General features: G+C 32.1%; 3 protein-coding genes across 3 annotated transcripts; 1 reads left to right on the plus strand and 2 right to left on the minus strand.

Annotated features, from left to right (window-relative positions):
- Positions 1–1,026: 1,026 nt before the first annotated feature.
- LOC129304496 (zinc finger BED domain-containing protein RICESLEEPER 1-like) lies at positions 1,027–3,058 on the minus strand. Its single transcript, XM_054944180.1, has 2 exons — positions 1,115–3,058; positions 1,027–1,065 (listed from the first exon to the last, which is right to left on the minus strand). The coding sequence occupies exons 1-2, from the start codon at positions 3,056–3,058 to the stop codon at positions 1,027–1,029; spliced, it is 1,983 nt and encodes a 660-aa protein (XP_054800155.1).
- Positions 3,059–5,405: 2,347 nt separating this feature from the next.
- On the plus strand, positions 5,406–11,583 carry LOC129304559 (uncharacterized membrane protein At1g16860-like). The gene is made up of 4 exons (XM_054944257.1): positions 5,406–6,271; positions 8,887–9,042; positions 10,208–10,419; positions 11,015–11,583. Exons 1-4 carry the CDS (start codon positions 5,537–5,539, stop codon positions 11,205–11,207), a joined length of 1,296 nt encoding a protein of 431 aa, XP_054800232.1. The 5' UTR covers positions 5,406–5,536; the 3' UTR covers positions 11,208–11,583.
- Positions 11,584–14,936: 3,353 nt separating this feature from the next.
- On the minus strand, positions 14,937–18,280 carry LOC129306353 (tropinone reductase-like 3). The gene is made up of 6 exons (XM_054946906.1): positions 18,006–18,280; positions 17,110–17,226; positions 16,572–16,706; positions 16,305–16,430; positions 16,100–16,201; positions 14,937–15,329 (listed from the first exon to the last, which is right to left on the minus strand). Exons 1-6 carry the CDS (start codon positions 18,141–18,143, stop codon positions 15,180–15,182), a joined length of 768 nt encoding a protein of 255 aa, XP_054802881.1. The 5' UTR covers positions 18,144–18,280; the 3' UTR covers positions 14,937–15,179.
- Positions 18,281–25,238: the final 6,958 nt, after the last annotated feature.

Here is a 25,238-nt window from a genome sequence, read left to right on the forward strand (position 1 = left end):
ATTTTCACTAGGGCTGCACAAATACTGGACTGGATCGGGTTGGATGCCAACCCGAAGTCTAGTCTGAATGGAGACCGGGCTAGAATTTTCAGTCCAAGGACTGGTCCAGTCTTGTTGGACCCGGGACCTGGACCGGGTTGGACTTGGTCCACCGGGTTACTGGACCAGTCCGGTTTCTTGAATCCAACTCTCTCAAAAAAAAAAGCCCTTATATCCCCTTCCCTATAATCACTTGCATTAATATCATAGGCTTTTTTTTATATCCCCTTTCTTTTTTTATATTGTTTAATATTTTTGCTGTCTACGTATGGCATGAAAACACAATAGAACATATATGCTTTGCATATGTTTCTTTTTTCCAAGTCTTGAGCTAAAGAGGAATGAGAGCATGCATGAGAGTGACGCAAATACATAAACTCATTAATATATTCATATTCAGAATATATACATCTCACTATAGTCTACTTAGTCAACAATTCAACATTTCATTGTCAAGCTCTATAGTCTATCCAAAAAAATGACTATCCACATATTCTAGCCAACCACATGATATAGCTAGCTAGCCAAAAAAATAAGCATTAGCCTATCAAACTATCATCATGCTTCTTCACATAACAAAAAGTTAGTGAGATGTGCCCAAAATATATCCAAAATATCTGAAAGTTTAAAAGTTAACAAACATAAGCGCCATACAACATCAAATGATGCTCACACAACCATCCTCTCCAACATCAGTAACACTGGAAAGATCTGAAAAAATATATAAAATATAAATAGTCAATAGCATTACATCACAAATAAAAAAAATACAACTGAAACATATAATAATTCATATAAAATATAAATAGTCAATATCATCATTGTAACACATACCAGTCTTCACCACACCCTCGGTTTCTTGAAAATTATCAAATTCTTGAAGCATGGATGCAAATTCAGAGATGGATTGTCCAGGAAGCAGCCAATTTTGAGCACATATAAGTGCTTCAGTCATCTTTGGTGATAATGAACTCCTATAAGAGTCCACTACACGTCCTCCTGTGCTGAAGGCTGATTCAGAGGCCACTGTAGACACTGGAACAGCCAAGACATCACGTGCCATCATAGAAAGAACCTTGTATTTGCTAGAATTGGCTCTCCACCATGCTAATATATCAAAATCATCATCAACAGGGGTATCATCAGCAGAATTAGATGAAAGATATTTATCTAATTCTGATTGTGGGTCTAATGAGGTTTTTTCTTTTTGAGATGCTAACCACCTGCGACCTGGATCTATACCCCCTTGGCCTTCAAGCATTGAACATGTTGATGATCCTGGAAGTGTAGAAGAAGAAGCATTGCTTGGGGTACTAGTCCCTAGTCCTTTAGAATACTCATCAAACATACGGTACAAGACATCTTTGATCTTAATTTTCATGGCCATGCAAACTTCAAGATCAAGAAAAAGCTGCTCAAATATATGATTCACATAAGCAAGCTTGTACCGAGGATCCAAAATCACTGCTACAATGAGTAAAGGATTCATATTTTCTGTTTGACCCCAATATTTTTCATACTTGCTTCTCATACTTAGGGACATTTCCATAAGCAAAGGATCAACATTCACAATGTTCTCTTCCAACAACTCATGAATAAGAGCAATTTGATGGAAACAAGTGTTAGAAGTAACATTTAGTGAACTTGAAAACATCAAAGTTATGTCATAGAATACCTTCAAAAATTTGAGAAAGACACGTGCCTTGTTCCAATCACTAGCTTTAGGAGGGCCTTCACGCTTAGTGCCTCCAATGAATTGCCCCATATAATCTTCATCTTCATCTTCTAGGCGTTCAAAAGCCTTTTGAAACTTCAAAGCGGATTCCAACATCAAGTAAGTTGAATTCCACCGAGTATTGACATCAAGGCAAACAAGGCTAGTAGTGTCCAATTTCTCCAACTCAGCAACACTTTTAAACTTTTGGAGACGAGCAGGAGAAGAACGAACATATTTAATTGCATTGCGAATTGCATCAAAGCTGTTCTTCAACTCCTTCAACCCATCATTAACCACCAAGTTAAGAATATGTGCACAACATCTCAATTGAAGGTAATCACCCCCACAAACCATGCCCTTCCAATTCCTAAGCCTTCTTTTCAAATAAGACAAAGCCGTGTCATTAGACGATGCATTATCCATTGTTATGGTAAACACCCTCTCAATTCCCCATTCTAATAGACACTTCTCAATTGTCTTTCCAATTGTGTCACCCCTATGATTCTCAATCATGCAGAAATTTAATATCCTCTTGTGCAACTTCCACTCAGGATCAATGAAATGACAAGTAAGGCATAAGTAATTGAAATTTTGAGTAGATGTCCAGCAATCAGTTGTCAAGCAAACACGATTTGCAGACTTCTTCAACACTTGCTTCAATATCTTGATTTCTCCAAGGTATAGTTGCCAACAATCTCTAGCAACTGTTGTTCGCGAAGGGATTCGAAATCTTGGTTCTAGCTCTCTCACAAAATTTCTAAACCCATACTTCTCAACTATCCTGAATGGCATCTCATCACAAATAATAAATTCAGCCAATGCCCTTCTACATCGTTTTTGGTTGAAAACATGAGAGACTAAGCCCCCTCCTTGTCCACTTGGCGTCACGTAGTTCAACATTGATTGCTTTGGTATTGTGGTAGCCTTATGTGGGTTTTTAGGACATTTTGGAAAGTGCCTTTTCAATGATGTTGTCCCATGCTTGTTTGGGTCACAAGCATAAGTTGCATGACAGTATTTGCAAGAAGCTCTAACCTCTCCATTTGTTTCTTCCAAAGGTAACTTTACAAAATGCTCCCAAACTTGTGATTGTTTACTCTTTTTTGCAGGCTCTTTTCTCTTTCTGCTCACATTCTCTGGACCACAATCTTGTGCAAGGTTAGAGGCAGGATCAATAGCTACAAGAGGAGGAGTTGGTGGAGTTGGTCCAATAAGAGGTGGCATTTCATTTTGACTAGAATCAATTAATTGTGATGGCAAGGGTTGGTCAATACTAGCAGATGCAGAAGTTTCGTCCACCATGTTTCTAATATGAAAAACAAGACACAATGTTAACTTATAAAATCACAAACACAAGTATAGAGTCAGACTTTTCTCAAAGAAGTATGACATATACAGAGGCACAGAGCCACTTCTCTGTCATGATCACCAACAAACCAAATCCAACAATTAATATTATAAGCACAGGTAATCTAATTGTTGTAGAAATTTATCTTTAAAATACTGATATAAGGTTCAAATATCAGAATAGCAACCTCACCAAAAATAGAATAAATATCAGATTATATCAACCAAAAATAAGGAATGATCCTCCAAAACCGAAGCCATCTATAGCAAGTTAGCAACAAAAGATCAGTCATCAGTCTATAGCAGCAATAGAAGCGTCTCTCGCCAAAAGGGTGGAAATGTGAACCTTTGAAAATGGCAACAATAGTACATCTCTCACCGTAGCAGCCTCAACGAAAAGCAAACAAAACCAGAAAGAGAGAAGTAACAGAACAGAAGCATGCGAAAATGGAACAGAAATTGTCGAAGAAGCCAGAAACAAAGCAAGAAAAACCAGAAACCAAGCAAGAAAAACCAGAATGCAAAAACAGAGCAACGGAAAAACCATAAAATAGAGCGAGCAAAACTAGAAGAAAAACCATAAAATACGAATACCTTTCAGCTGCATGCTTGAGTGATGTTCTTCTTCATCGGCATGCTTGAGGAAAAACAGAGCAACGGCCGACCAAGGAAAGGCAGAGAGATGAGTGAAACCAGAGAGTTACAGCTAGGGCAACGGGAGAAATGACAAATGAGGTACTGAGCTCAGAGCCTCGGACAGATACTCAGACTTCACGGACCGAATCCGAGGCATGCGTGTGAGGAACTGTAACTGAGGGCGGCGTGAGACGTGAAGGTGAGGCTCAGAGTCAGCGAGTCAGTCTGTCAGCGTGAGATTTTTTCATTTTTTGTGTGTAAATAATATAATTATTTAATATTTAATATTAAAAAAATAACCTGGACCGGGCCAGACTAATTGGTTCAAAAGATCAGTCTCTAGTCTGGTCTAACCCGTATGTGTAGTCTGACCCGTTTAGTCCAGTCTTTTATTCGGGTTGATTTTTTTAAGACCGGGTCAGACCGGGTTGCACCGGGTCAAACCAAACAGACCGGGTTTTAAATTTTTTTGCACAGCCCTAATTTTCACTAAATGAGGGTAGGAACGAGGGAAAGTAAAATTTAGTAAAAATTACATATTAGGCTCCAATTTAATAGACGTTTATTAAAATTTAACGGTAGGATGAAATTAATTAGTTAGGGTTTGAAAAGCACATTTTAAAGGTTTAGAGTTTAAATCACTTCTGAACCTATAATTCAGAGTTTGAATTTTATATCAATTCTAAAAAATATTATAATAAAAATCTATATTTGTAAAGACCATAGGCCGACTATATACTGAATTATTGATTGATATTTTTCTGCAAATATTTTATAATTAATAGATTTTATGGGATTCATAGACCGCAATAATAATACAAGCATTTTTGGTGACCTCGATAAACTTTCCTATATTTATTGGGGGAAATTATTAATTAGCAATCAAGAGAGAAATATCTAAAAGGATGAGAACCAGTAGGACATTCGTCAACACGTAAGGGTAAATTTAATAAAAAAAATTTTATTGACAAAAAATTATATAAAAAACCTCAAAAATTATTGAAAATAATAAAAAAATTACAGAAGACCTAAAAAAATATAAAAAAAATTCTTATATTTTTCTATAATTTGGTTGCTTTTTTATAATTATTTAGTTAATTAACAGTTAAAATTAATACTGATTAATGAATTTAGGGTTATAGACACTCTTGAAAGGATCCAATTTTTTATTTAACCTTGATATTAAATAAATTTTGTTAAAGTATATTTTTAATTTTTTAATTTTATATAAACTTTTAATTTAATTTTTTAATTTTATAAAGTATCTTTTTAATCTTTTAATCCTAACATCATTAGTTTCAAGTGAGTATTTTTTGTATTAATTATTGTTAGTTTAAAAAAAAATTAAACTTAATATATTAATATTTGATAATATTTTATTAATATTTAAAATTTTAATATAAAAATTTATCAAGATAAAATTAATAATGTTAAAATTAAAAAAATTTTAAAAATATTTTATAAAATTAAAAAATTAAAATAAAATATTGTATAAAGTTAAAAGTAAAATATATAATTATTACCATATGTTTTTTTTTTTTCCCGACAAGCTGTTGCACGTGTATTTATATTAAGAAAGACAAAATTTCCTCCGACCCCTAAATGTCGGCACTGAGATTTCTGGAGGATATAGGTGTCATTATAACAAAGCTCAAACCCATTTCCGCCATTCCATTAAAACTCTTTGCTCTTCACACTCACTCACACCCACCTTCTTCCCTCACAGAACAAGCCACAAATGAGAGAGCAGAGGATGCCCTGTACTCTGCCACTGTTACTACTGCGCTTCTCTCTCTAATGGGGACTCGAATCCCTTCGCATAAGCTTAGCGGTGGGCTCTATGTCTCGGGTCCACCTGAGCAGCTCAAGGAGCGACAGCCTACAATGGCGTCACGCGCCGTCCCCTATACTGGCGGCGATATCAAGAAATCCGGTGAGCTCGGAAAAATGTTCGATATTCAACTCGCTGATCCATCTTTGAATGCTTCATCTTCGTCTAAATCTTTGCACGGTAGTGGAGCAGTGCGCTCCGGCGGTGACTCGGGTGCTCCAGGGAGGCGCCGTGGGTCGGGCCCGATGCAGAAGAAGCAATCGTCGGGCCCGTTGTCCCTGCAACCTACGGGGCTCATCACATCGGGTCCAATAGGATCCGGCCCGATTGGACCGTCGGGCGGTGTTGGGAGGAGGTCGGGTCCTATCCCGCAAGCTGGTTCGATCGGGAAGACGGTGTACGGTTCAGCCGTTACGAGTTTGAAAGACGACGAAGTGAAGGTTGGCTTTAGAGTGTCGAAGGCGGTGGTGTGGGTGTCGTTAGTGCTTGTAGCAATGAGCGTGCTTGTTGGGGTGTTTCTGACGGCCGCAATGAAGAAACCGGTGGTTCTGGTGGCTTTAGCGGCAATAATTGTGCTTGTAGTGCTTTTGATTATATGGAATCTCACTTGGAAAAGAAGAGGGCTATTAGGGTTTGTGAAGAATTACCCAGATGCTGAGCTCCGAGGCGCCATTGATGGGCAGTATGTCAAGGTTACCGGGGTAATGTCTCCTTCTATACGTTATGAAAAACCGTACACTTAATAGTATCATCCAAAAGTTATATATCTTAGGAACCTAGTCCATCATAATCCTAAGAATTTAATTCTAGCGGAGGAGAAAATATTCTTCCTTCGATCAGTGAATCATTAATGCGAGAGAATGATCGTAATTGGTTATGTCATGCATTTGAAGTCATGGCTTTGTAAATTGTTTGAGCTGCCTAATTACTTATTTTGTCAAGTCCGCAATGATTAATGCTGATCGTTGGCCTTTTAATGAATAATTATTAAATTAAAAAAAAATTGTTAGGTATGGGTTTGATTGCACCTGAGGAATGGAATTAATTAATGATTGTGACTCCTTTTTTCGTGATTGTCTCTTGTGTTGAATGGCTGTATGCCAGCATGGCTGTCTCACCAACTTATCTTGAAAAAATGGTAATTTTTCGAATGATGTAATCAGGGATTATGCGTTACGGTGTAAAAGGACAGCAAGGGCATAGCTGAGTAAGTCGATTGATTAGGAGTACTTGCTTTTTTTTTTTAATGAATGATTAGGAGTACTTATTATTGCCCAAAAAATTAATGAAATTTTGGCCACCATGACAATCTGAAACTGAGTCTTATCTTTCCTTCTTGCTTTCCCGATTCCTAATGCATTGTCGTGTTTTGTGAGGGCTTTTTTTTACAAGTGAAAGCCATAGAATTTGCTGCTCAGAGCCCCTTGTTTTCCGCTTCACTGTCTCTTCTTTCTGTCTCGTTGCCCAATGCAAGCTTTGGCAATACTTTAGTGTCTAAATTACTCCCTCCAGTCTCATAATCTCTTCTGTCCTTAATACAAGGCAAAGTTAACCAATTTCATGTTTATTAAGAAATACTCCCTCCATGCTTATGTGTGTGATGTTTACTAGAAGCTTATTTTGTTCCTAACTATAAGAAATGTCATGATATTTTTGAGTGATTGAACAATTTTACCCATATTGTCTTGAAAAGGGAAAAAATATTAATTGCATATTTCACCCATCATCATGACATTAATTGTGACATTATTAAGGGTAAAGTTGGAAACTTATTGTAGTTTTATGTTCTTTCAACTAAATAGCAAATTTTTATTGATATGCGGTATATGGATAAAAACACCTTATTTATAGGAATAGATTATTGTCTAGGAATTCAAACCATAATAAATAAATAAGGATAAGCTTGGAAAAAAAATTACTTTAACTTTGTCTTGCATTAAAGACAAAAAAAAAAAAAAAAGCTTTTAAAGTTTGCTTTATATTAAGGACCAGAAGGAGTATTAAGCAAAGAATCTCAAATTATAAAACACTTTGAGGGGAGATTTGATGTTCAAGATATAAGATATTTTGAGAAGATTAAGCTTTCATTAAATAGACTTATTTCAATATTACCCTTTCTCTCTCTATTTAATTTATGTCCATCTCTCCTTTCAATATATTAGATGAAGGGTGTTTTTGAAAGTTTATATTTTTGTTTTGAAAAAATAAAGTTGTTAAGTGTATTTAATGAGATTTATTGGTATGTGAGATTTTGTCTAAAAATGTAGTATTTCACAATGTTTAAGAAAGTTTGTTATTCCTCTTAATTATGTTAATTATGTCAGAGATTAAATCTGTTTTCCTGAAATGCCCCTGATAGGAACATTTAAATTTTGTTCCTTCCTTAAAGATGATAATTTATTGCCTCTATTTCCAACTACTATTTAAAACAATTGGTTTAATTGATCTTAACTAAGGGGTAAGATTGGAAACCTTTATTAACTGCATTAGTTTCTGCACATATCTAAAACCAAGAAATTTTAGTTTTTGCTTATATGAGGGTGGAACATCAATGCCTTTATCAGGCTGCACAGAAAGATATGTCCTGGTCATCGGGGATATTTCAGTTTCTTTTTTTTTTTTCATTTTTATAGACTTACTTGGTAGAAAATTAAAAGAACACTTATGAAAGTTGTTAAATGAGACATTTTAGTTAATAATATTCCTAAAAGCTGGGTTAATGATAAAGTACAATGACGTTATGTAATTCATGTAGCTGATTCCATCTAATAAGATAAGGCTTATTGTTGTTGTTGTATTGTTTGCTCATTGAGCAGGCTCCCAAAGGAGTTTGGTATGTGCAAAGCATAATTGGGATGTTTAATAATTATTATACCTCGTTTTGTTATCCCTTAACAGTAATTCTCTCTTAATGCTACTCCTTTTTTCTTTTTTTTTTCTTTTCCTTAAATTGAGGGGTACAAGGATCGTTTCTCATGTAAAATTACTACTTTTAGTTCCCATTGCATTTTCTCTTTTATTCCATTTCAGTTTTCGTATCAAATGAACAGGCTTTGTTTCTTTCTTTAAGTCAACACTCTAACGTTTTCAACAGGACGATTTTTTTTAAGGCTGATCATGTGACAGAAAGATAAATGCAGCGCTTTTTTAGCATGCTCATTTTTTGGAAAGACATTTGAATTCCTTGTGCAATTTTTCTGTGATAGAGTTGTCTTCATTGATATGATTAACAACTCTAATGAATAAGTCATCTGCCTCTATGAATATTTAATCAGACTGTAATTAGACTGATGATATATCCTGTCTCTTCCTATAGATTGTGACCTGTGGCATTATTCCTTTGGAATCTTCATACCAGAGAGTACCTAGATGTGTATATGTTTCCACAGAATTGTATGAATATAAAGGATGGGGTGGTAAATCAGCAAATGCTAACCACCGATGCTTCTCTTGGGGTTCTAGATATTCTGAGGTTAGTTTTTTGGACTACTGTATAAAATATTTGTCGTTTTGGTGTCATTGTTTATTAAACGAACCCTCTACTACATTGAATCTATGTAGAATGCAATAGAATGTAAAGAAGAATGAAACTGGAAAACTGATTTAATAAATGATAAATGTCCTCAAAGAAAAAAACTTTAGTTAATATTGAATAAAGATTACAAGAATATGATTGATATTCATGTCTGTGGTGCAATGGAAATATATTATCTTTTCATTTCTTTATCCAATTACTCCCCGAGTGTTCATTAAAATTTTAAAGATTGATCAGAAACAAAAATGATAATGAGGAATATGAGATATTTGTATGAAAGATACAGTCTAAGAGCTTAATAAAATCAAAGGAACAATAATGAGATGATGAAGGATTAACATGTTCGTGAGAACCATACAGTTACACAGCCTATTAAAATTAATTAGAATTTCAAGTTCAGGGCAGTTTTCGATTCCCCTCAATTTTTTAGATAGACTAATACTCACTAGCAAGCCTGCATATTGGTTTCCATGATTTTGTTTATGCCCTTGCCGCATCTTGATGAAAAGCTAAAAATGTAAGTTAATAATAGTTTATTGTTTTGGCAATTTCACCGTAGTCCTTACTAATCTATGGCCAAACCATTTTTTTTCCCCGAAACAAATTAGTTTTTTGTGTAATCTGTCCCAGCAAACCAATGGATCAAATATATCCTAAGCTGAAGTCTCAAATGGTGTCCTCTGTTAACCTAGCCCAGTGCATGTTATTGCCAAATCATGGAAAGTGACCTAACGCATTTGATTTACAATTCTTAAAATTATTATAACTATTATGTTGGCATGAACGATTGAAATACTCTGTAAGATGTGAATAATCAACACTAGGAACCAGAAGAAAGATAAAACTATCATCATCAGGATCGCAGCATTTTCTGTCACTTGGAAGTGTCTTTGCCTTACTGAGATTTTGAACTTCATTCATAATTTACCTCTGCTATGCTTATCGATTCATTCTACTTTTTCAGTTAGTGAACATATCTGAATTGCTATGTCCTCTCTAATTGCATGATGATGGTTTTTGGCCTCAACATTATTTACCCATGTTTTGCGTTCTATTCATCTCTCTTCATTGTCAACAATTTAAAAAAAAAAAAAACGGGCAGAAATATGTAGCGGACTTTTACATATCAGATTTCCAATCTGGGCTACGAGCTTTAGTGAAAGCAGGCAATGGTGTTAAGGTTGCTCCGTTTGTGAAACCTGCTGCTGTAGTCGACATAAACAAGGAAAACAGAGAGTTATCTCAAAATTTCTTAGGCTGGCTAGCAGACCGTAAACTCTCTAGTGATGACCGTATAATGCGCCTCAAGGAAGGGTATGCACTGCATCTTTCTGACCTATAATTTCCTTTTCAGGTTGCGTTTCCGTTTTCAATTTCCTAGTGCATTATTTGAATGGCTTCGGGTGTAACTGCTTGTGAATTTCTTTCAAAGTGGGAATTTTGTGAAGTATGCCTGAAGCAGAGAGATACAAGGGGGGAAAAAAGAATGAAAAGAGACCACTCTCCCTATCTATCTATCTATCTATCTATCTAATGTGGATCCCCCACCCCCAATTTACGGTTTCATGGGTTTGGAGAGTGATAAAAGAACGTGGCTAAGCATGGGATTTCATCTCAGCGTTAAATTTCTTTATCTCTATATGTGCTAGGTAAAACCTTTATTCCCATGAAAATATATATTATTTTCCTTTTTTACCCTTAATTCCATTTTACAATGAACACACAGACAAAAAAAAATATAAGTTAATAAATACAAGGGGTAAGATGAGAAAAAATTTTACAAGCATTTAGTTGTTTGTATTTGGACCAAGATTAGTTGGGATAAAATGTAAATATTTATATTTTGAACTAGAAGGTGTACTTCATGTGCTTTTTGAAGTACTTAACCAGTAAATTTTGGGAATGGCAGGTACATCAAAGAAGGGAGCACGGTAAGCGTGATGGGAGTGGTTCGCCGGCATGATAATATGCTCATGATTGTTCCCTCTACGAGCCCTGTACCTATAGCTTGTCAATGGAAGCGATGCCTTCTTCCAATGCATGTGGAAGGCCTTATCTTGTTATGTGAGGATAATCAGGATGCCGATGTCATTCCTGTGTAGTACGCCTCTTCCAAGCGTTTTGTTTTTCATGGGAAATCAGGCTTCGGAATCTGGAAAGTTTATCTGATTGGAAGATGCAAAGCAGAATATGATGATAATGAGGACATGATCATGTCCATGGTTAATATGATGTCCAGATATTTCTGGAGATACATCGAAGTTGACTGTGATGGAAGCTTGAAAATGTCTGTTGCCACGAATTTTCGTCTCTTATGATTTTATAATGTAAATAGGCAAATATATGTTTATATATATATATATATATATATTCTTTCGTTTCAGTTGATTCTAGAAGCAACCGAGTTTTGTCGTTTAATATAAAAATTTCTGACGATGTATGGCGAATATATATTGAGTACGGTGCTATTTGATATGAGCTGTAAAGAATTGAGAGTTTAGTATAATGCCACCACGACGATTGGAAAATCTTGGATGAGTTTTGTCTCTATGCGTGCGTGCGTGCGTATGTGTTTATGTATTGTACGCACGCATGCACGGAGTTTGTGTATATATATTTGATTATGTACAAATGTATTTTTATCGTAGACAATCTCAAGACATGGTATGATATAAAATATGAACTTTTTAAATGAGGATTTAAATATTGATTCATTATATTATGAGGAATTAATATTTTTTACTGGACTTAATTTTTGTTAGTAGGGTGTATGTAAATATATATACACATACAATCACACAAAGGGTGAACCCACCTGACAAAAAACAAAACCCAACTAGAAATATAGGTAACCCCCCCCCCCCCCCCCCCCCCCCCCTCTTAACCGACGAAAAACATCTACTCTCCCTCACACTGCGTGCACGCACACATGTATTATTACAATTTTTTATTATTTATTAAATAAAAATAAACTTATACTATATTAGTTTATAAAAATATTTTTATAATTGTCTCTTTTACCAAAATTTGCACCAACCCATGATGAATATTAAAAAGAGTGAAATTTAGTAATATATATATTGTACATTAGTTTTTTTAGTAGATTGTTTTTTAAAAAAATATTGAATAAATTATATTTTATCTTATATACTTAACGCACATGTTTTCAATTAAATTAAGACATGTATATTATTTATAAATTATTTATTTTATAATAAATTTTCATTATTAATGTAATGTTAACACATTAAAATATACTGGTTTGTAGGAAGATATTAATCCTATGGGGCCTTGAAATGTCCATTATGGGAGAAATATATTGAGTCTTATGTTTTATTAAACTTTGGGATGAAAGTTATTCTTCTAGTCCTCTTTATAAGTTATTTTTACTAATCTCATCCTGATGTAAAAAAAATAAAAGAATTAAAAATGTGCAAAATTTGAAATTTGTCCTTGTATAATAAATCTAAAAAGTAATGTCATGTTACTTTTTTTTTTTCTTATGAAAAATAATTTTAAAAATAATTTTTAAATATTATTTAAAAAGTCGCATCGTGATTTATAAATAAGACTAAATAAACATTCTAAAATGTACCTTATGAATGATACTGGAGGAAGTACCAATTAACCATTTGTTTGGCCTAAAAATATATTTAAGTATCCTCTTTACCTATATATATATATATATATATATACTTGAAATCTGTGATTAGAGGTGGGAAAATGGGTGGACCCGGCCCTTAAGGGCACAAGCCCTTGAGCCTGTTTTTCAAAAAATGATCAATTTTTAAACCCAACCCTTATTTGAAGGGCTAGGGGTAGCTCGTAAGCTCGTTTTATTCTTTAAAAAAATTAAATAATAATAATAATAAATTTAATAAAAAAATAACTATAAATAAAGATATAGAATCTTAATCAAGTTTTAAAATGAAAATAAAAAATTTTAATCCAAATTAACCTTATCAAATTCAATAAATATAAAAATTTTTGTATCATAAAGTACAATATTAATCAAAACTAAAAAATAGACCTTACAAAGTAATCGTGTTTAAGAAATTAATTAAAAAAAATGTCAATATTGTGTTAAAATAGATGGCAAAAGAACCAAGATCAATTTTTTTAACAATATAATACTTAAAAAATCATCTATCCTTTGGGGAACAGGACTTGGAAGGCCATCCAAACAAAAGCCTTTTTTTTTCAAGGCATATCAGGGCTGGGTCTAGAAGCCTGATTTTTCAAAAAATCATCAATTTTTTAAATTGACCTTCTAAGCTCAACCCTTATTCCCGACTCTACCTATGACATAAAATGTTCTCTCCCTCTCCCCTTACTTTATACATTTTCTCTAGTTTTGCCTATTATTAGACATTTTCACACTGTTTAACTCACTTAACCAACAAAATCATGTGAAAATTTCACATTGTCACATATGAAATTTGCCACTTCTTCTGTTGTTATGTTTATTTGTAATTATTATTATCAAATTTAAAAAAATTCACTACTTTTTCTGTAAGATAAAAAAATTATCCTAATATTTTTTCTAAAAAAAATCCACAATCTATAATATTTAATTTTACGTATCAATCAAACCCAACAGCCTACATTATTAATCACCTTTGTAATCATGGATCTCGATTGGCATACACCACAAGATTGACTCCAGAATGGAAGCCGCAGAGAAAGGAGCCGAAAAAGAAGACGGCACCAAAATGTGATAACGAAGCCAGAGGCCATTAAGTTGTAAGGCCGCTTGTGCTTTGCTCTCTCAGCACAAGGAGATTTGAGAAGAAAAGATGCAGATGTTTTGCAAGTTGAAGTCCCACATGAGGGTTTTATGAAAAGGAGGGGAAGGGAAGCCCATGCATTGTTCATGAGATTAAGCATTGCTTTGTCAGTCTTTATTTTTCAGAACCAGAACTGCAATGAAATATAAACTGTCCTCCATTTTCACTGATTTTTCAGTTTTCTGATTGATTTTCGTTTTTGCAAGTTCAAGTTAATTTCCGGATAAGACTAGGTGCTGGTTCGTTGGTTTTCTAGTTAAACTTAGAGCTGGAAAATAGATCAACTTAGATTATGTAGGTTGGAGAAAATATGAGTTAGAGCAGTGGCGGTGCCAGAACATTGGATAAAAAGGTGCAACATTTTTTTAAACTTCAATTGAACATTTTTTTTTTTGAACCCAAACATCTTTAAAATTAGATTAAGAGGTTCAAAATATTTGAATTAAAAGGTACAAAATAATAAAACATATAACCCTCCTTGTAATTTTCTCTAAATTTACGAAGTGCATTTGCCCCCTCTTACATACACATAGCACCGCCCATGGGTTAGAGCAAGTTTTAACTTATTTTCATATGAATTGAAAAAAAAAATTTCAACCCAACCCTCATAGATTAGTGAGTTAAATAGCCACCCACAAACTCCACAAAACAAAGTTTTTTTTTTTTATAGATACATTTAAATGATAAGTTTTAATATGACATTTCATACAACTGAAAAAAAATTCATATCATAAATGAGCGAGATTGATCTACTCTATCATGATTCATTGCAAATCTCCTTGTCATGTGGAGTTTTGGTGCCAAAACTCCTTCCTTTTTTTTTTTTTGTAAATAATATGGTTTAAAGTCAATCTAATCTATCAGGATTAATCCATTTGGTTTACTAGTTATTTGATTCAGGCCAAAATTTGGACCATTTTTACTAACCTGACTCTGATCAACAGGCAATACCCCTAAAACCCAACTATATTCCCAGCTCTAGTTAAAACTGACTGGTATGGTCTAGCCTTTACAATTACAAGAATGCTCTAATTGATATCGAGGTTTAAGTTGCTTGGACAATGAATTCCACATTATAAATTAATAGCATCTTATACCATACCATAGACCGCCTGAGGTGCTCGTGCTACTTTATAGTTCCAACAGAACGAGGGTAACTAACAGAATGTTTTAACTAAAAGCATTTATTATTATTTTTTTTCTGTAACCATTAAAAAAAAAAAAAAAGCATGAGACCAGGTTTATACTAACCAAACCACAGAAGCACATCATGACAGCAAAAGGAAACTAAAGCCTGGAGGGAGTTCCTCCAGCAACCACCAGAGTTTCTCCAGTTATATAAGATGCGTCGTCTGATGCCAAAAAGGCGGCAGCGGCAGCCATGTCTTCTGTCGTGCCAAGCCTTTTCAGCAATGTCTCTTCTTCAAGCTTGTTCCTCTACAATGGCACAAATTCCCATCAAATGACAAATAACAGATTAGGAAACTTGGATGAAGCTATTTAGGGCCTGTTTGGTACAAAGAATGGAAAGAAATAGAAAAGTGAATAAAATGCTAAAACTGATTTTGTAGATATGATATGTCCTTTATGCCTTTAGATGAAAAAAGTAATAAAAAGAGACAGTTAAGTAATGATAATATAGATAGATATTACCAAAGTAATGAAAATTAAACTGGTTATTCAAAGGGAGAATGATAAAGAGGTCTAATTAATTTAAATTAGGTTCCACGTGCCAAACTACAGAAATTTGCAAGTCCATCTCTCAATTTTGCAACTGCATTTTGATGAATTCACAACTTGTTTATCAAATTTTAACTTTGTTGAAAAATAAAAAAAATTATTTTTTCTATTAAAATTTGAAATACAAGTTACATTTATTACAACAAAGTTGCAAAATTGAGAGATTGAGTTGTAAATTCTTAAAATTTAGCACTTGAGACCTAACTTGAATTAATTGATCTTTTTGAGACCTCTTTATGATTCTCCCTTATTAAAATAGTCAAGGAATTGATTTAAGAGTTAATGGTCAAAATTGTAGCCGAACTATGACTAAACCGGCCATAAACAAAATATTTTCTTAAACTGGTCAAAATATTGACTTAACAGTTTATCAGTTCAATTAGACAAGTTGGCTTGGATTTCCATACTATAGATATTACATGCTTGTGCATGGCTACCGAAATATCTTTTTTGTTCGCAGTACTTACAACGACTTCATTATTGGTAAGAGAGGAAGCAAAATGAGTTGGCACAAAACCAGGAGCAACACAGTTAACACGAGTATTTGGGGCCAATTCAGCTGCCAGAGCCTAAACAACGGATTAAAACAAAATTAGCATACAAAAAGTTAAAAAAAAAAAAACTCAAGATTTGATAAAATATTGATGAAACTAATGCAACCAAAGTACCAACTTTTGTAAGTCCAAGAAGGGCCGTTTTGGTCACTCCATACATGGCCATTGAAACTGGTGGGTTATAGCCAGCTATAGAGGAAATAAGAACAACAGAAGAACCCGTCTGCAAGTAAGGAGCGGCATCCTGCATAAAACGCAAAGAAGATAACACATTGTACAATACAAAACAGCAAAAAGTAGTGGCCAAAAGGAATATGCTAAAGCAGATCTTTTTTTTTTCCCTTTCCTTTCATGGTTTTGTTTGGCCTTCTGTCACCGAAATTACCTTCAGAAGAATTATGGAGGCTTTGACATTTACTTCCCACTGCTTGTCAAGGACGGAGTCTTCGGTATGCAATAAGTTATCAACTGAGGGATTTGTAGCAGCATTGGACACAATAACATCTATCTTTCCATATTTCTGTAACAAACCAGAATGTTCATCTACACCTTAGAATGGCATACAAGCGTTTATGAGGATCAATTTATAGAGATTACAAACTTGTATGCACTTAGAGGAGCATAGTATAATTGTCAGTCCAACAAGCAGACAGATAAAGATATAATAAAGAGGAATAATAAAAGGCATCAGAGAATAAACACTAGGGACAAGATGACCAATAATACAATGACAAAATCTGACCTGATTAATTCTTCTGTAAAATACTCATCAGTGCCTAGATTGTAGTAACACACTGACATGTATACTTACACTGAATTGATATGAAGATGAATTTGAGCAGCAGAATTGAAATCAATTTGAGACTTCAATTCGACAAAAATTTTCAATGAATGAACTTTGTGGTTATCAGGTAAATAATCACCTCTACGGTTTTGTCTATCAAATTCTTCCTCTGTTGTGCATTTGAGACGTGGCAAACAAGAGCTAATACTTCAATTCCTTGAGCTCTGAGCTTCTCAGCAGCTTCATCAACATTTTTCTGTAGTCATCAAACCATAGAGGAAATTCTTTCCAGTAATATGAACATCACTGTAGAAGTATCATATGATACCTTTTACAATCATAAGAAGCGTAAAGACAATAAAAGAGATTGGATATTCTATCTACCAATCATCACCAGTATTCCTGCTCAACTTCTCGGCAAAGATAAGTCAACAACTAAGAAACCTTCCGTCTTCAGTAGATATACTAGTTGGAGCAAATCTCGGGAAACTTTCAAAGCAAGTATTGTCAAGTTCTTCAATAGAAAATGAAATGTGGAATTTTTTACAGGTGAACTTCGGATTTGAGCCTTTGCAAAAATTCCCAGAGACAGTAATCAAGTAAAGAAGTTTCAGTTTTGCAGGGTTTCATTCGGTACTATTTCCCTAACGGAGGCAAACAAATTGATCCAAAACCAGTTTCAGTTTTGCAGGAGAAATCCAAACCAATAATCAGTGTTCTATCGATTAAACCCACTAAGCAAGAAATCAGTTTTCCACAAATTCCTCAATCACATAGGCACAACTAACACATCAAATTCAATATTTAATTAAAAAAAAAAAAAAACACACACACACACAACACCAATAGCAAGCTATAGATGTTCACAGGCGGTAAATAATATACGATTTATTTCCTGTATAACTCACGGAGATCAATCAGGACTCCTATTCAGGCAAAGAATACAAACAGATTAACGAAATTTAGGAAGCAAGGCATAATTGAAATCGAAACAATTTTGAAGATTTTATCCTAAAAAGAAAAGAACCAACGAACCTGTCTGCGAGAAGAGATGACGACAGTTGCTCCCTCGAGGCCAAGCCTTTGGGCTATAGCGAAACCGATGCCCTGAGTTGAAGCAGTAACAATAGCTACCTTACCTTGAAATCTCTTCCCGATCTTCGACTTGTCCATTTCTATTTCTTCTATGAACCAAACTGGATTGAGAGAGTGGACTTTGGGAATGGGGGTACCACTTTTTGCTGCACGATTCAGATGGGTTCTTGTCTCATGGACTAATTTGTTGAGTTTTTATTATGTTGTAATATTTGGGACTTGCACCCCAGGGAACTAAGCCGGCTTCGAATAAATTACTAAAATTTCGATGCTATCCGAATCACCACGAAAGCTACACATTATATTGGACTTATTACATGTATGAAGTTAACCGTTTTTATGATAAAGTGGTAGGTTGTTACGAATATTAAAAGAATTCATCTCCCTCACCTCTTCATCTTTATTTTAACTCATAAAACAGAAAGTTAATTACTTTTTTTTCACCTTTATCATATATGTAATATTTGATATGTAAAACTATACTTATAAATAAAGGATGTTATTTGTATTAAAAGGCATAATAACTTATAAAAAATTCTCTCGTTCTCTCTCGTCTTTACTTTTCTTAATATCTTCATTTTTTATTTGTTTAATTTTATAACATGTTATTAGCATAAGAGCTCTTATAATCTAAAGGTTCTATACTAAAGTTTTTCATTGCAAGATAATTTTTATATTTATATATGATTCAATTTATTTTTTAATAATTAGATCCTTTTAATCTTGAACATCATCTAACTCTTATCATCTTTTTATTATAGTATCTATATGTTGAATTTTTTGAAACTTAAGTTTGTAGCTCTTGACATCATTGAGAAAATTATCTACCTTAGGTAATAGATGAGTAAATCCATTTAGATGCCAATGGTCTTGAAGACATAATCAAAAATGACAATCAAGCATCCAATCAAAATAAGGCCAAGGCCATAATTTTTTTTCATCACCATTACACGAAGGGTTGAAAAATAATTATCTGACTATAAGAGACCATCTTGTTCTTTGGAACAGTTTAAAAAAAAGGTATGACCATAAAAAAATGTATTTCTTCCAAAAACTTGTTATGGTTGGATGCACTTATATTTACAAGATTTTAAATCTATGAATGAATATAACTTTGCAATTTTTAGAATCAATTTTCGATTGAAAGTATGTGGAAAAAAGTCATTGATGATGATATGTTAGAAAAAATATTTTTCATATTTCATGCATCCAATATGCTCTTGCCATAGTAATATCATGAAAAAAGTTTTCATAAAAATATTCCAAATTAATTTCTTATCTTTTTATGGTTAACATAATAACGAACTTTTGATAAAAAATCACAAATATCATCCAAGTAGTTCTACCCCATTCCTAGAAGCGAATGCAATGCCAAATAAACTAGCTTAAGGTCATGGCCATGGTTGTGGCCATAGCCGTGGATATGAACGTAGTCGTGGTAGTATATCTTTTTATAAAAAGTGGATAAATAATGAAGAGAAATACAAGAAAGGAACAAGTGGAGATGATGATGATGATGATGATCATAATCATAAAAATAATGAAAATTTGCATTATCATTGTGGTGATAAAGATTATTGGCCACGTACTTATAGTACTCTAAAGCATTTGATTGACTTTTATCAAAAATCATTTAAAAATAAAAATAAAAATAAAGAGGTGAAGACAGAGACACATTTTACTTTTGAAAAAAGTGATTCTAATTATAGTGACATAGATGTCACTCATCTAGATGTTGTTAAATTTTTTGCTAATCCTAATGGAAGAATTGAACATCTAATTTGGAATGGAAATGTCTAGAAATAAATTTCTTAAATTTTAATGTTGTTAAATTTTATAATTAAGTGTCATTTTAATTTTCTTGCATTGGAATAAAGAATTTAGTTATAATTTTTTTAAGAATTTATTTATGATGTTTTTTTTTCAATGAATAAAATGTTAGCATTTCATGTTTTAATTATATATATTTTTGTTTCTTTTAATGAAGAATGAATATTCCTCTGATTGGTACCAATGGCAATAATGGAGAAATGTGTCTTGTTGATAGCGCAATAATTCATACAATATTTAAAAATAAAAAAAATATTTTTCTTCTTCAGTGATGCAAAAAGCCCATGTTCAAACTATATCAAAAAATATAAAGATAATTGATGGCTCTAAAAGAGCTAATGTATTGTTGCCTGGAGGAACAAAATTAACATTGATGGTATATTTTATTCTACTACGGGTAGTAGAAATTTATTGAGTTTTACGGATATTTATAGAAATGAAAATCATGTTGAGACAACAAATAAGAAAATAAATAATATTTTATTATTTTGAATTTAATTTTTGGTAAAAATGCATACCAGAAAAATTACCTACTTTTTCATTTAGCTTGTATTACACATTTATTAATGCAATTGAAATGCATGCTATTGTAAACCAAAAGTTTATAAATGGTAATAAATTCAATGTTGGGCACGATTTATTCAATGTTAAGCCATCTTAGGTCAATTATGATATAAAAAATAATCAAAAAATAATATGGACATTCATTAAAAAGTCAATAGATTTCACAATCTCATGATGTCTCATGTGTTGTATGTTTTAAAGGAAAGTTAATTATTCGACTATTACCGGCAAAAATAGAAAGTGAGTTTCTCACATTTCTAAAATGCATACAAAGTGATATTTGTCGGTCTATACACCCATCGTACGGACCATTTAAGTATTTTATGATTTTCATTGATGCATTGCTAAAATGGTCACATGTTTGCTTATTATCTTCTTATAACCTACTGTTTGCAAAATTGATCGTTCAACTTATTAGATTAAGAGCACACTTTCATAATTATCCTATTTAGAAAATATGTCTAGATAATGTTGGTAATTTTACTTCACAAGCTTTTAATGAATATTATATGTCTCTTAAAATTGATGTTAAACATCCTGTAGCGCATGTTGATACATAAAATGAGCTTGCAGAATCATTGATTAAATGTTTATAATTGATTACATGACCATTACTTATGCGGTCGAATCTCCTAATTTCTACTTTGGAACATGTAATTTTGCATGTAGCATCATTAATTTGTATAAGGCCAACAAGATATCTTGAGAGCTCCCTTTTACAATTGGTTTTTGGTTAGGAACATAATATTTTCCATATAAGAATTTTTAGATGTGCTAAATATGTTCTAATTGCTACACCACAACGTATTAAGATGGGTCCTCAAAGAAGGATTAGAAAATATGTCGCGCATGAATCTCCATCTATAATTAAATATTTAGAACCATCAACATGAGATTTATTTATAGCTCTATTTGTTGATTGTCATTTTGATGAATCAATTTTGCCAACATTAAGGGTAGAAAATAAGCAGTTGAAAAAAGAAATTAGTTAAAATAAATTGCCATTATTTCATCTTGATCCTCATACAAAGTAATGTGAATTAGAAGTTCAAAAGATAATTCATTTATAAAATTTAGCAGATCAATTGCCAAATGTATTTACTGATCGAAAGAAAGTAACTAAATCACATATTTCAACTGTCAATGCTCTAATTAGAATTGATGTTCCTATTAAACAACCTGTTATTGCAAATGATTCTCAAGCATGCATAAAGCACGGTATGCCTATTGATTCCAAAGATAAAAATTCTTGGAAAAGAAAAGGAGTCAAAAACATAAATGGTCAAATCGAGAATAATAAAAAAAAGTTAGTAGTTCATGAAGAGTCACTTAACACTATTAATATTTCAATTCCCGAATAAACTTAGGTACTTGAAAGGGTGTGAAAATAATAAGATCTTAATAAATTATGTTATGAATAGAATATAATAGGACTGGAATGAAGTCAACGTCAATGATATTTTCACATATAATGTAGTACTTGATGTAATAAGTGATAATGAGGATCATGAATGAAAGTGCATTAAGGAATGCAAAAAAAGAGAGGATTGATCAAAATGAAAAGGCACAATTGAGGAAAAACTAAAGTCACTTGAAAAGCGAAAAGTTGTTGGACTTGTAGTCTATAAACCTGAAAGTGTGAAGTCAGTTGAATATAAATGTGTTTTTATGTGAAAAAGAAATGAAAATGGTAAAATTATAAAATATAAGGCATGACTTATAACTTAAGGATTTACACAAAGGCTTAGAATTAATTTTGTTGAAACATACTTACTAGTGATGGATGCAACTACTTTTCAGCATTTGATTAGTCTGGCAATAAGCGAGGGACTTGATTTGAATCTAATAGATGTTATTACAACTTATTTGTATAGCTTACTTGATAGTGACATTTACATGAAACTTCTTAAAGGATTTAAATTGCCAGAAGCATACAATTTAAGTTCTCAAAAAAAGTTAAATAAATATTTATATGGATTGAAACAATCAAGGCATATGTGGTATAATCGATTGGTAAATATTTGTTAAAAGAATGATAAAAAAGGTCTAATTTGCCCTTGTATTTTTATGAAAAGATCTAAAAAAGAGTTTGCTATAATTGTTGTTTATGTTGATGACATAAATATTATTTGAACATCTGAGGAGCTTTTGAAAGCTATAAATTACTTAAAGAAAGAATTTGAAATAAAAGACTTGGAAAAACAAATTTTTTCTTGGATTACAAATGAAATATGTAAATAATGAGATTTTTCTATATCAAGAAACTTACACAAGAAAGGTCATAAAATGATTTTATATGGATAAACCACATCCATTATGTATCTAAATGGTTGTAAAATCATTGAAGGTAGATAAAGATCCTTTTATACCTCAAAAAAGTGATAAAAAAACTATTTGGTCCAAAAGTACCACATTCTAGTGCAATCGAAGCACTATTGTATCTTGTTAGTCACACACGATCTAATATCTCATTTGTTATTAACTTATTAGTAAGATACAATTCTTTACCAATACAAAGACATTGGAATGGAGTTAAGCACATTTTTCATTGCCTTAAGGTACTATAGATATGGAATTATTCTATTCCCAATTACCTATAGCTGACCTTATTGGTTATGTAGATGTTGGTTTTTTGTCTTATCCTCATGTCGGTAGATTACAGACAGGTTATTTATTCATATGTGGTGGTACAGCCATTTCATGGTGATCTATGAAGCAGACAATATCACCCACATCATTTAATCAAGAAGAAATTCTAACTGTACATGAAGCAAGTTGAGAATGTGTGTGGTTAAAATCACTAATCCACATGAACAAACTGTGGCATGTCTTCTAACAAAATGATCTCGACAATCATATATAAAGATAATACTACTTTTATTGCCCAATTGAAAGAAAGGTGCATTAAAAGAGATAGAATGAAACATATTTCACTAAAAAAAATTTCACTCAGATCTTCAAAAGAATGGTGAAATTAATATCCAACAAATTTGTTTCAAAAAAAATCTAGCTAATATGTTCACCACATCATTTCCTATTAAAATATTTGAAAAGCTTGTTTATGATATTAGACTTCACAAACTCAAAGATATCAATTGATGCTATCAATAAGGGGAGTTACTATGCACTGTACTCTTTTCCTTTGTCTAAGGTTTTTCTTTTTCCTTTGAGTTTTTCTAGCAAGATTCTTAACGAGGCAGCATTAAATGTCGTATAAATGAATGATATACTATTTTCTTTTGCTAGGTCTTTTTCCCATAAGGTTTTTTCTAGTTGAAATTGTTAATGAGGCATATTATGATATGGACATTCAAGGAGGAGTACTATGAATATTAAAAGGAAAGTGAATGTTCATCTTCGTCTTCATCTTAATCCATGAAACTTTCACCATCATAAGAGTTAATTATCTTTTATTTGCCTTTATTATTTGTGTAACTTTTAATGTGTAAGATCATGCATATAAATGAGGCATGTTATATGAATCGAAAGGCATGATAATCTCAAAGAAATTCTCTCATTCTCTTATCACTACTTCTCTCAATATCTTTATTTTTTAGTTGCTTAGTTTTATAACATAGCTGATATTTTTAAATTTATAAAAAAATTGTGACTTTTTAATTTCAATTCTATCATTTCCTGAAATTAACAATTAATGACTAATGAGTACAATAAAATGTTGTCTAGAAATTATTCAACACTTCAAATTATTGAAATGTTATGAAAGGATTAGGATACTTCATCTATCCTAATTTATAAAATATTTTTAGATATAATTACATATATCAATAAAATATGTATTAAATATACTTTACAACTTTTGTTTGAAAAAACATAAACTTTTAAAAATATCCTTAATTTAATATTGCATTTGTTAAAAAAAATACTAAAGATAGAGAATATAAGGGGAAGGTTAATGCTAGAAAAGCATTATTAATGAAATATTATATATTTTTATCAAAGTGTCTTTTATTTTATGACATCAAATTTCTCAAAAAAAGATCTTATAAATTAGGATGAATGTAATATTTATTTACAATTAACAAATTTATAATTGTTGATATAGTCAAAGTTATTTATGAATTCAAGAAAAAGTCAATGCTGAACTTAAATAATGTCAGTTGTGTAACATTTCAATTTTTAGGAATTGATTTATTAAGAAAATTAAAGGTAATAAGCACTTATTAACATTCATTTAAATTTATGAAATTAATCTATGGTAATTAGAATTGGGTTAAATGGCAATTTAGACTCTAAACTATAAGTTTAGAAGTGTTTGCTATCTTAAATTTATTTTAGTATAATGTTTCTCTTTAACTTTTGAAAACATATAAAGTTGCTCTTACTCTTAATAACAATTAACTTTTTAAAAATGATAAATAAAAATTATAGAAAATGACCCGCAAAATTACAAACAAAGACTCAAAAAATTACATAAAAAGATTCAAAAAATTTTTTTGATCATTTTCTCTAATTTTTAAGGCCATTTTTTATAATTTTTTAAACAACTAATGGTTAAAGTTAATATTTATCAATGATAAGGGTCATATTGCATGGTTTTGAAGTGTTGAACAAAAATATTGCACTGAAAAGAATTTAGGCCCTAGACAATCATGAACTTATAGCTTAGACTCTAAATTGTCATTTAAAGAGCACGGTGGGATGTGAATAAAAAGGAAGAATAGATTTTGCACATAGTCACGCTCTTTTTTATCACTTTCGTTTTAAACAAATTAACGTCGATCCTATCTATTTGATATTTTAAAGTAATATTGATTCGGG

The sequence above is a fragment of the Prosopis cineraria genome, unplaced genomic scaffold (genome assembly GCF_029017545.1).
Source record: "Prosopis cineraria cultivar Desert tree isolate PC_DT_omini unplaced genomic scaffold, ASM2901754v1 PC3, whole genome shotgun sequence".
Taxonomy (NCBI): Eukaryota; Viridiplantae; Streptophyta; class Magnoliopsida; order Fabales; family Fabaceae; genus Prosopis; species Prosopis cineraria.